Source organism: Brassica napus, chromosome C9, assembly GCF_020379485.1.
Source record: "Brassica napus cultivar Da-Ae chromosome C9, Da-Ae, whole genome shotgun sequence".
Lineage (NCBI taxonomy): Eukaryota > Viridiplantae > Streptophyta > Magnoliopsida > Brassicales > Brassicaceae > Brassica > Brassica napus.
In genome coordinates, this window is record NC_063452.1 from 46,084,004 (window position 1) to 46,096,656 (window position 12,653).

At 30.6% G+C, this 12,653-nt stretch overlaps 1 protein-coding gene and 1 pseudogene across 1 annotated transcript; one reads left to right on the forward strand and one right to left on the reverse strand.

Moving 5' to 3' along the window:
- Positions 1-2,285: 2,285 nt before the first annotated feature.
- On the reverse strand, positions 2,286-4,770 carry BNAC09G32490D (nucleotide-sugar uncharacterized transporter 2). The gene is made up of 7 exons (XM_013889626.3): positions 4,390-4,770; positions 3,984-4,135; positions 3,705-3,913; positions 3,469-3,562; positions 3,233-3,399; positions 2,965-3,135; positions 2,286-2,708 (listed from the first exon to the last, which is right to left on the reverse strand). The coding sequence occupies exons 1-7, from the start codon at positions 4,466-4,468 to the stop codon at positions 2,384-2,386; spliced, it is 1,197 nt and encodes a 398-aa protein (XP_013745080.1). The 5' UTR covers positions 4,469-4,770; the 3' UTR covers positions 2,286-2,383.
- Positions 4,771-9,985: 5,215 nt separating this feature from the next.
- Positions 9,986-11,904, forward strand: LOC106448991 (annotated as a pseudogene).
- The last annotated feature ends 749 nt before the right edge of the window (positions 11,905-12,653 follow it).

Consider the following 12,653-nt stretch of genomic DNA (forward strand, 5'->3'; position numbering starts at 1 on the left):
TAATGCAATGTTTCTATTTCTTATATTGTTTATTTACTTATTATTTATTTTTCCTTATATTACAAATTTAGTTATTATTTATTTTCTATTTTTGAAATAATAATGCCACGTGTCATTTTTCGGGAGAAATTTTTTTCGCTGATGTGGACGCTCTATGGAGCCTCAAAAGGTCCCTTTTATTAGTAATGATTATATTGTATATTTACTTATTATTGTTTAAAGCAATGTTTCTATTTCTTATATTGTTTATTTTCTTATTATATATTTTTCCTTATATTGCAAATTTACTTATTATTTATTTTCTATTTTTGGTAATAATGCCACGTGTCATCTTTCGGGAGAATTTTTTTCGCTGATGTGGACGCTCTATGGAGCCTCAAAAGGTCCCTGCAATATTTCTATTTATTATATTGTATATTTACTTATTATTTATTTTTTTCTTATATTGTATATTTACTTATTATTGTTTAATGCAATGTTTATATTTCTTATATTGTTTATTTGCTTATTATATATTTTTTCTTATATTGCAAATTTACTTATTATTTATTTTCTATTTTTGGTAATAATGCCACGTGTCATCTTTCGGGAGAATTTTTTTCGCTGATGTGGACGCTCTATGGAGCCTTACGATATATATCTAATGTAATATTTTATTTCTTATATACTATATTTGCTTATTATTTTTTATTTTATTTTATATTTATTTATTCTAATATTACGATAAATATTTAATTTAATATTTATATTTCTTATATTGTGTATTTAGTTATTATTTATTATACTATACATTTTTCAGATATATCTTCAATTTAGTTTTTTTATTTCTTAATTATATATTTACTTATTATTTATTTTCCTTATATTGTATATTTACTTATTATTGTTTGATGCAATGTTTCTATTTCTTATATTGTTTAGTTACTTATTATTTATTTTTCCTTATATTGCAAATTTAGTTATTATTTATTTTCTATTTTTGAAATAATAATGCCACGTGTCATCTTTCGGGAGAAATTTTTTTCGCTGATGTGGACGCTCTATGGAGCCTCAAAAGTTCTCTTTTATTAGTAAGGATTATATTGTATATTTACTTATTATTGTTTAAAGCAATGTTTCTATTTCTTATATTGTTTATTTTCTTATTATATATTTTTCCTTATATTGCAAATTTACTTATTATTTATTTTCTATTTTTGGTAATAATGCCACGTGTCATCTTTCGGGAGAATTTTTTTCGCTGATGTGGACGCTCTATGGAGCCTCAAAAGGTCCCTGCAATATTTCTATTTATTATATTGTATATTTACTTATTATTTATTTTTTTCTTATATTGTATTTTTACGTATTATTTTTTAATGCAATGTTTATATTTCTTATATTGTTTATTTGCTTATTATATATTTTTTCTTATATGGCAAATTTACTTATTATTTATTTTTTATTTTTGGTAGCAATGCCACGTGTCATCTTTCGGGATAATTTTTTTCGATGATGTGGACGCTCTATGGAGCCTTACGATATATATCTAATGTAATATTTTATTTCTTATATACTATATTTGCTTATTATTTTTTATTTTATTTTATATTTATTTATTCTAATATTACGATAAATATTTAATTTAATATTTCTATTTTTAATATTGTGTATTTAGTTATTATTTATTATACTATACATTTTTCAGATATATGTTCAATTTAGTTTTTTTATTTCTTAATTATATATTTACTTATTATTTATTTTCCTTATATTGTATATTTACTTATTATTGTTTAATGCAATGTTTCTATTTCTTATATTGTTTATTTACTTATTATTTATTTTTCCTTATATTGCAAATTTAGTTATTATTTATTTTCTATTTTTGAAATAATAATGTCACGTGTCATCTTTCGGGAGAAATTTTTTTCGCTGATGTGGACGCTCTATGGAGCCTCAAAAGGTCCCTGCAATATTTCTATTTATTATATTGTATATTTACTTATTATTTTTTTTTCTTAGATTGTATATTTACTTATTATTGTTTAATGCAATGTTTCTATTACTTATATTGTTTATTTATTTATTATATATTTTTTCTTATATTGCAAATTTGCTTGTTATTTATTTTTTATTTTTGGTAATAATGCCACGTGTCATCTTTAGGAAGCTGTATTTTTCGCTGATGTGGACGCTCTACGGAGCCTCAAAATGTCCATTTTATTAGTATAGATTAGTTGAGTTAGTGAACTTTCAAAACAGCACCCTCTATTTCATTATTGTAAACATATACCCCCATCAAATCTTCATAGTTTTTCAATTAGATAGCAAAATTAATATGCTGGAACTTCAAATCGAATTTTACAAGCTAAACCCTGAACTTCTAAAAAAGGAACATAATCTATACGATATTTGCAGTTGTCGTCTTCGAGAGATCTAGCTCAACAGAAAGTAGGGCTACTCCGCTCTCTCCTCCCACGTCGTCACTGTCGGCTTTAGGTTTCGAAACGGCAGTGTTTTGCTTCGGAAGCAGCTTGCTCGAGCTGTAGTCGACTGATTTCCCCGGAAGATTTAGCCACGTGTATACAGACATGCCGGCAAGAGCTGCAACAGCACCGCAAATGCTTACGAAACCGGGGTCTGAGCCAAAGATAACGTAACCTCCAAGCAATATCACACATGTCTTGAATTGCCCTAATACTACATGGGACGTTGCCGAGGTTGCCCTGTTACAAATAAAACCAACTTAGCTACAAGAGGACTAGAGAGGTAGAGGCATATAAACTTAATTTAGCTAAACCAAAGTTTTATAAACCGGAACATAATTGATGTTTTAGCACCGGTTCACAACTTTTAGGCTCATCCCATACGGTTTAGGGTCATTAGGTTTTTGCTCTGTTCATAAATGATGATGACGGCAAAATGAAGCACAAGCAAACTATTAATTAAACTCAAGTTTATCTTTATAGCTAAGCAACTAACCCGAGAGCGAGTGCACCAGACCACTGGAGAAGAAAGCCAAGAAGGGCCGAGACGAGGATTGCAGAAGAGTTACCCCAATCCCATTTGAACAGCAAAACTCCAGGTGGGTCAAGCCATGGCATGAGAGCCAATAAGAAGAAGACTGTAAACGGCGTCGTCTTCCACATCAATCTACGTACATTCAACAAAAAAAAAAAAGAGTGTATTATCTTTTAAGACACTTGTATTGCTTACACCTCAAGTAAAGCAAAAGGGGAGAGATTCTTACGCTAATGCAGTCCAGTTAGCTTGTTGTTGAAGATTAGACCAGAGGATCTTATTGATGGCACTTGGGATAATCCAAGCAACAGCAACCAATGCACCAAACAAATTGAATTCCAGATCGGTTACTGTCGCGATGGCCACGCCTAGAGACACTACGGCTAATGCCATAACCTATAAGAGAGAACAAACCCTAAAAATGTAATGAGAGCATAATAACGTCATACAAAATCAAGCAAAAACCTTTGTGGAAGAAATGGTTTTCTTGAAGAGAACAAACTCGGCAAGGACAATGGTTGGTGTCACAGCGATCTTAGCCATCTGGTAGAATCCAACACTGGATGGACAAAAGCAAAAGCTTTCAAGTGTGAGGTAAGAAGAGAAAACAGAGCAGATTCTCTTTATATCCATCAAAAGGCAAAAGGTCAAGTCTTGAAAATATGAATAATTGAATATTGATGCAAGATTGAGCAATGAACCTGTTGTGTTTGAGGCTGGTATTGGCGAGACCAGAAGCAAAGGCCATGACAGCTCCAAGAGAGAAAAGAGAGGAGAAAGGTGTGGTCTTTGATGGAGGAGACATTGGAAGCAACGAGAGAGATTTGAAGAAAGCTAGAAGAATCCAAGCAACCGCATAGTGAATGAGCGTTAGAAAGATTGGAAAATTGAATCCAACTCTTCCCATCACCTGCAAAAACAAGTTTAATAACAGAGAGAGAGACAAAGAAGAATTTCAGATTCAAAGAAGTGAGCTTTACAAGCTTATTGGCGAGGATGATTCCAACAGCAACAACGAAATTAAAAGACATGGCAACAACAGGGCCGCAGAATCTCTGTTGTTGTCGTTTAGCTCCTTCTGATGTTTTGAGCTCATTGTATAAAGAGCTTCTGAGTTCTTCCAGAGCTCGTCCTACAAAGAGAATATATAAACAGATCAAAAAGGTGATTCATTTTCTTGAGAAGCAATTCATCAAACAGGTGATAAACATTAAATTCTCAGATCATTTAATGAACAATCTGATCAAACCCATTTAAGATAACGTTTGAATAACACAGGCAATGTGAGGAGGATAAATTAAAGCAGCATTTTTTAATCTCTGAATTTCAGAAAAATGTAAAATAAAAAGAAAGCAAATAGAAAATGGATGATGATGAGTGATTCACCTGCTTCTGCAGCATCACTGTCTTTCCTTTTGAGAAATTTCCTTGCATCTTTTACAAACAAGGAATCAACCAGACCCATCACACGCAAATATAAAAAAAAATGATAACTTTTTAACAATCCTCTGGGGATCGATGAATCAATCTCCGATTATTTCAATCCTTCTTATGAGAAACCCAGATCACATTTTCCATTTTTTGATTGCAGAAAATGAAAAAGATATAGCAGTTGCTTCAATACGCAGTTTCATTTAGCGTATCTTTCTAATTTTTTGAAAAATTATTTCATCTTTTGGATTCAATGTGATTGGTATGATTGTGTTCGGCTGAGGCAAGCGCCCTTATAGAGAGAGAAAGATGGAGAGGTAGATAGATATAGCAGTTGCTTCAATACGCAGTTTCATTTAGCGTATCTTTCTAATTTTTTGAAAAATTATTTCATCTCGAAAACTAAGAAAAATAAGGGAATTTTCAGGGACGTTTGTTTCCCTTTTGAGAAATTTGTCCACTTTGTGTATTGCCACGTGTCGGATTGATGTACGTTCATTTGTTACCTCGTTTATCAAAATTATTCTTCAGCTTGGTACGAGTTTTTTTATCTTTCAATAGTATTGTTTTATTAGAATCCACATGCGATTACATACAAAATTTAATGGTCACTTTATTGATCGGGAACTCTCTCTAGCCAATAAAACTAGAAATATATTTAGGTGTGTCTTGTATAGTTGAATAGTATATATTTTTGACATTATTACCGATTTGATTACGAACATATCATGACTAGCTAGCCTATATACTGTTCGTTAACTAACTATATTTGGATATAGGTTGTACTGTTTTGAGATAGCAAAATATTTGTTGAGGACCTTGAGCTCAAGGTTTCTAACGGTCAAGCAGTAAAGAGAACCTTTAAAACTTTCATAATTAAAGAAAAATAAGCTGTACCGTTTGAATTTGCTGTTGCTTTAAAGTTGAGGGTTGGTTACGTCACTACAAGAAAACAGCGGTATTCTGACGGACATTCCGACGGAAAATGAAATCCTCGGAATTTCCCGAGGAAATTCCGAGGAAATTTCGAGGAAACCCAAAATTTGGGTTTCCTCGGAATTTCCTCGGAATATACCGACGGAATTCCGAGGAAACATCAATCCGTCGGAATATTCCGAGGAAATTCCGAGGAAAAATGTGTTCCTCGGAAAAAACCGACGGAATTCCGAGGAAACATCAATCCGTCGGAATATTCCGAGGAAATTCCGAGGAAATATTATAGGGATTTTACAAAATTCCGAGGAAATTCCGACGAACTAGTGATCGATCGATGCGTTTTTGGACATATACCCATCGATCGATCACATTGTTACGCTTTGGTCCATCTTAGTGATCGATCGATGCGTTTTTGGACATAAATCCATCGATCGATCCGTTTATAAAAAACCTCAAACACTAGTTCCTCGGAATTTCCTCGGAATATTCCGAGGAAATTCCGAGGAACACTTGATATCCTCAATCGATCGATGGGATAATCTCATCGATCGATCACATTCTTACGGCCCGGTGCATCTACGTGATCGATCGATGCGTTTTTGAATATATATACATCGATCGATGAGTTTATAAAAAAAAATTGACGTTTTGAAACCCCAAACACTAGTTCCTCGGAATTTCGTCGGAATATTCCGAGGAAATTCCGAGGAAGAAGAGGGTTTCCTCGGAATTCCCTCGGAATATTCCGAGGAAATTCCGAGGAAATAGGGTTTTTAAACCGAAAACAACGTTTTGCGGTTTGAATAACACCTATATAACCCTTATTAAGGGTCTTACGTTCATTATGAAGTCAAAAATTTGTTCCTTACCCTATAATAAACACTTTTCCGATTGTATGAACGAAATCCCCACAACATAAGAGAAACACTTATACACTTTAATGAACGGTAAAGGGAATACTTACAATTCGTTTTGAAATTTTTTATTTCATGGTTTATGCTCATCTATACAAAGAATCCTCAATGGTATGCATTACAATTGTATAAGAAATGAAATACGGCAAAAAAATTGATGTTTTGAAACCCCAAACACTAGTTCCTCGGTATTTCCTCGGAATATTCCGAGGAAATTCCGAGGAACACTTGATATCCTCAATCGATCGATGGGATAATCTCATCGATCGATCACATTCTTACGGCCCGGTGCATCTACGTGATCGATCGATGCGTTTTTGAATATATATACATCGATCGATGCGTTTATAAAAAAAAAAATTGACGTTTTGAAAACCCAAACACTAGTTCCTCGGAATTTCCTCGGAATATTCCGAGGAAATTCCGAGGAACAATATAAATTAATAGAAATACATGCACAGGATATTTTTTTCCTCGAATTAATGAAAATATTCCGAGGAAATTCCGACGGATATTTAAGTGGCCGTCGGAATTTCCTCGGAATATTTTCATTTAACCGGGCAAACAAGCCGCCAAATATTTCGCGAAAATTGAAATTGAAATACTGAGGGAATTCCGACGGAAAATATCCGTCGGACCCAAGGTTTTATAAACTTGAAACGCATCTTCTTCCCCATTTCTCTCTTCTTCCCCATTTCTCTCTTCTTCCTCTCCGGCGATCTCTCTCTCCTTCCGGCGTTCTCCACCTTCTCTCGCGACGATCTCTCCGGCGAATCCTTTCCATTCCCTTGCAAATCATGTAAGGACCCTATCCCACTCTCTTAGGTCCTATTTGTTAGGTTTTTAAGTAGATTTGATGATTTTAGAAGGTTTTTGATAGATTTTTGTTAGGGTGATTGGTTAGGATTGTGATTTGTTGTGTAATAGGTTTAGAATTGTGATTTGGTTGTGTTGAATTGATTTAGAACTTTTTTTATAAATTGTTCATTATTTTTGTATTTACAAAACATTTTTTCTATATAAATTCGATTTTACAAAACGTTTTTTGTATATAAATTCGATTTTTGGATTTATAAAAGATGATTTCATATCTATTAAAATATTTATATTTATTAAAACTAATTTTGTATTTATAAAACATTTTTTTGATTTATAAACACTATTTTTTTTATTTTTGTATTTATAAAAACTATTTTTAAATATACAAACCGTTCTTTGTATATAAATTCGATTTTTGGATTTATAAAAGATGATTTCATATTTTAAAATTAATTTTGTATTTATAAAATATTTTTTTTGATTTAAAAACACTATTTTATTGTTTTTTGTATTTATAAAAACTATTTTGTATTTATAAAAAGATAATTTCATATCTATAAAAATATTTATATTTATAAAACTAATTTTGTATTTATAAAACATTTTTTGATTTATAAACACTCTTTTATTATTTTTTTGTATTTATAAAAACTATTTTGTATTTATAAAAAGATGATTTCATATTTATTAAAACTAATTTTGTATTTATAAAACATTTTTTTTATTTATAAAAACTATTTTTTTATTTTTTGTATTTTAAATATGTTTTCTATTTCAATTTTAATTTTATATTTTCGAATTTCAATTTAAAAAAATAAATTTATAATTTTTTTTTTTAATTTTGGAAATATTCCGAGGAAGTTTATCCCTCGGAATATTCCGACGACATCTTCCTCGGAATATTCCGAGGAATTTCCGACGAACTTGTGGTCCTCGGAAATTCCGAGGAAATAGGGTTTCCTCGGAATTCCGTCGGAAATTTCCGAGGGATTTCCGAGGAAATATGAATTTCCGAGGAGTTATTTCCGAGGATTTTTTTCGTCGGTATGTCGTCGGAATAGCGTTATTCCGACGACATACCGACGATTTTTTCCCTCAGTATGCCGTTGTTTTCTTGTAGTGCGTTATCCAACCAAAAAAAAAGAAGAAGATCGTATTAGGTGTTAAACGTGTAGCATAAGGAGTTGTGTTTATTATGATAAGATGATGCAATTTTGATACTTAATTCCAAGTCTTGAAATGAATAAAAATTGACTTCACATCGACGTTTGGCCCCTTGAAATCGAGAAGCTTTAATTCCAAGATTTCCTCGTCCCAACAAACTCTTGGCAGACAGGTCCCTACGTACTAATAATAAAAAAAAAAGTGCATCTCCACGTCACCATCTCTGTATAGTTTAACTACATAATAATAGTAATAGAGCGTGTGTGTTATAACTTGTGGATCCACCACTTAACTACATTTTTCTATTAATAAGTTTGATCAAAATGTAACACCGATATGGTTACAACCTCGGTTGTGTTTGGTTCACGAAAGCAATCCTTACTTTCATGTGAAAGTTTATCTGAACCGCAAGCCTACTGGTTAGGCCCATTTTTAACTGATTCAAATCTAAATCCACCAATTTGTTAGTAGACTGGCTGGGTTTACCATCCATATGTTCAGCTGGTAAGAAAATCCAGAATGGGGACCATCAATTAAGTTATAGCATAAGCATAATGCATGGTACTTGTTGTCGTATGTAAATACAATTGTTGAGATCTTCATATTTTAGAAGATTTTATAGGTCACTATAACTATATATAACTAGGGATGGACATGATTACTCGTTAACAAGCTTACATATATCCGTTATTTGTTGGACATGATTACTCGTTAACAAGCTTACATATATCCGTTATTTGTCTCATACCCGTTTTGAAAAAAACAAATGTTAAATACAGTATAACCTCTTTAAATTAATACTCTATAAATTAATATACACTAACAATCTCTATAAAATAATACAATTTTATAGTCCCAAATTGAGTTTTTGGTTCAATTACTATATCGATAAATTAATATCTCAATAAATTAATAAAAAAATTATAGTTTTGGTGTAGTCCCAACATTATTAATTTATAGAGGCTTCACTGTATATCGTCTAGTCGAGTAAAATGTCAATAAATTTTACTATTTGCAAGTATATGTCAAATAGTGGATATCATTATATCTTTTTAACATTTATTTCGTTACTTGTCATGTTACATGTTATTATTCGTTCTAAAGTATTTGTTACTTATAATTTTTTTTGTTAATCGTTGCAAACACTTGTTGTGTATCTAAAAATATCTGTCATATGCATTTTGATTTCATATACTTACAAGTAATTAAGTATTTTTTTTAAAGCACAAAAAGTTTATAGAGTAACAAGTCGAATCAAATAATCTGAAGATATTAGCTGACAAAAAAACTTGAGGATATTAATGTTTTAAAATTATTTGATATAACTAGTATTTGTCTCAAATAAGCTAAAAATAAATATTAAATCAAATTACTTAAGTCAAGCCAAGCCAAGAGGAGAGTAGAATGAAAATCGGCAAGTACTTGCCTTGCACCTTGGTTCTTCATGAATCATGATCTATAGACTATAGTTAGATACATAAACTTGTGTAGAAATTGAATCGTATATTATATAGTCCATCCCTTCTTTAATGATAGACTTTTTAGAAGAAAAAAGTTTGTTTCAAAAAGATATATTTTTTGTGTTATCTACGAAAAAATTGTAAACTTCAAAAAAATTAATTAACTTTATTGAATTAATATTGGTTAAAAGTTATTGAAAATTGAAAATTACAAAAAACAATACATTTATTATGGTAGTTTAATATGTTTTCTTAATATGTGTTGTGTGTGATAATACTAAAAAATCTATATTTGTGGAATAAAATGAGTATATTACAATCAATAAAAGGAGGAACTTTGTGCAAAAGATATATAACAACAGAATGGTAATCACCAGAACCGGGCTTGTGCATATTCATTTGAATTGTGAGACCTTCAGATTACAAAATAATTTCTTTAATACATATTTATTCATATATTTTTATATGAAATGTGAATGTGAAATAAAAAACGATTTTTAATACATAAATTTAAATGCAAATAATAAGTTTTGTGTTATTATGATTTAAAGAAAACATATTATGTTTGAAATGTTATAAAACTGATCAATTTTCTTTAAATAAAATATATAATTTTGAACGAAAATAGATATATAATTCAAACTAAGTTTTATCTAAAATAAAAATTAATGAAAATATTATTAACTTAAAATGTTTTTTTTTTTTGGGTAAGCCCCTGAAACTTCAGGATCGTCAGACAAAGGCCATGTCCTCATCTTCCCCTGAAGACGACGACGAAGACTGCGTTGTGGCTATCAAGTTCTTGGGACCTCAGCTCAGTTTTTGCAGACCCTGAGAAGGAGTGGATCAACGTAAGAATCGAGAACCCTAGCTTCTTCTCGTCCCCTATCATATTTTCAAAGAAAGATGACGTGTTTCTCATTCCTGGAGCTGGAGGCCACATCATTGCATCATGGGATCATCACAACCAAAGCAGCAAGAACCCTCCCAAGTTGCAGAGCTTGCTGTTTCAAAACATTCCCAAACTGTCAAAGACCAAACGAGACATTCTGGACTCGTGTTACTCGTGCTGCACGAGCGAACACGTGGTGGGGTCAAAACCCACGGGCGAAATTTTCATGGTTAAGTTGTACAGGAAGTTCGCCAGGATGATGTATGACGGCACTGCGAGATTGAGAACAGAAGCTTTAATGGTGTTCAAGCTGGACGATGAAAGAAACGCTGTTTACACTCAAGACATAGGAGATCTCTGCATTTTCCTCACAAGATCTGAGCCTTTCTGTCTCCCTTCAAGCTTCTCTCTCACCCTCTGTCGTCCTAACTGTGTCAAAATCATGGATTTAGATGAAAACAAAATTTTCAAGCTCTCTGATCAAAACTGGAATTGTTCGAGGTGGCAGGCCCCGGTGGAATATGTCAGATATGCCTCCACTTGGTATTGGGCTTGAGTCTCGAATCTATCTACACCAATTCTTTTTCTATATTGAAATACTAGTGTCGGTCCGCGTTATGCGCAGAATATAATGTATTGTTTTTATCCAAGATTAAAAATCTGTGTAAGTTTTCCTTCTGTATTCATTTAGTTGTGAGTGTGATTATGTTAATAGATTAGTGTTGTCTACACAAAATTTTAATTATATAACTAAAAATGACATGTGAACATACTCAGTATCATCACTGATTTAGTTCAGAGTTGCAAGATTTTATAATGATGTAATACTCATAAAACTTCTCCAAATTTGAGCATTTTGCATTAAATCAAATGAAATCGATCAAAATATAAAATCATAGGGAAACCTTATTAAACCATGGATCGTAAAGGATATCTCTAGGTCTTAAAGAGCAAAAAATATAGTTTTAATCTCTTCTTCTACAGCTACAGAAGAGCACATACTTTTTTATATTCTATTTTTTGATCAAATGGGAGTTTCTCTACTGATTGTTTAACAATTAGAAATAAGAGCATAAAAAAACAAATGATCGTGGATAAAAACAAATATCATGGGTATTGTTTTTATTTTGTAAATACTTATTATAATATAACCTCTATAAAGTAATACTCGATAAATTAATAATCTCTATAAATTACTAAATTTTACCAGTCCCAACTTGGGCTGGTTTAAAATTTGACACAAATCGATAAAATAATAATGTAATAATTTTTTAGAAAATTCTATGTAAATATATTATCTCATTAAAATTATAAATTTATAATTTATATGTATACATATTTTATATAAGTAAGAACTTACTATTATATTGTTTGTTTTATATTCACAATTGAATTATCTTTATATTGTCTTAACATTTAATATATTTTTGATGAGATTTAGTAATATTATATCTAAAACCACATTTAAGTTCTATGCAATATATATTATATACACCAAATAATATAATAATATTAATATGAATTTCAAATTTCAAAAAATAACAATTCATGTCTGTACATTAAAATCAAATATGTTTCTTATCTTAGAATAAATATATATTAAAATAAGAAATCCAAATAAAGAAACTTTTATAAATTAATATCTATATAAATTAATAAAATTTCAAAGTTCCAATATTATTAATTTATAGAAGTTCTACTGTATGTAGTAGACTATTATTGGCTAGGTTTTTTTCCGGTGATACGCACCGATTTTTCGATTATTCTTTGAAATGGTAATTTAAATGCATGGTTTTACTGCTAATTTGTTTATTAAAGAGTTTTCTAAATTTAGGATATTTAATAATAGATTTATAAATATATTAATTTTATTTCACTCACACATCATTTGCTTTCGGAATTATCAAATATAAGTAAAATTTGAATATATACATGAACATAAATTAGTTTTTTACATAGAAGTATTGTATAACCTTGTATTATTATTTTTTTCTTCAGAAAGACTTTGCAATAATATAATTTTAATGTTTTACA

What these genes read in the sequence shown, in the direction of transcription:
- BNAC09G32490D (XM_013889626.3), bottom strand. Translation starts at nt 4,468, where the DNA reads ATGGGTCTGGTTGATTCCTTGTTTGTAAAAGATGCAAGGAAATTTCTC. An exon ending in TCATCCTCGCCAATAAGCTT is followed by an intron (nt 3,914 to 3,983) that starts GTAAAGCTCACT and finishes TTGTTTTTGCAG; the next exon opens with GTGATGGGAAGAGTTGGATT. An exon ending in AAACCATTTCTTCCACAAAG is followed by an intron (nt 3,400 to 3,468) that starts GTTTTTGCTTGA and finishes TCTCTCTTATAG; the next exon opens with GTTATGGCATTAGCCGTAGT.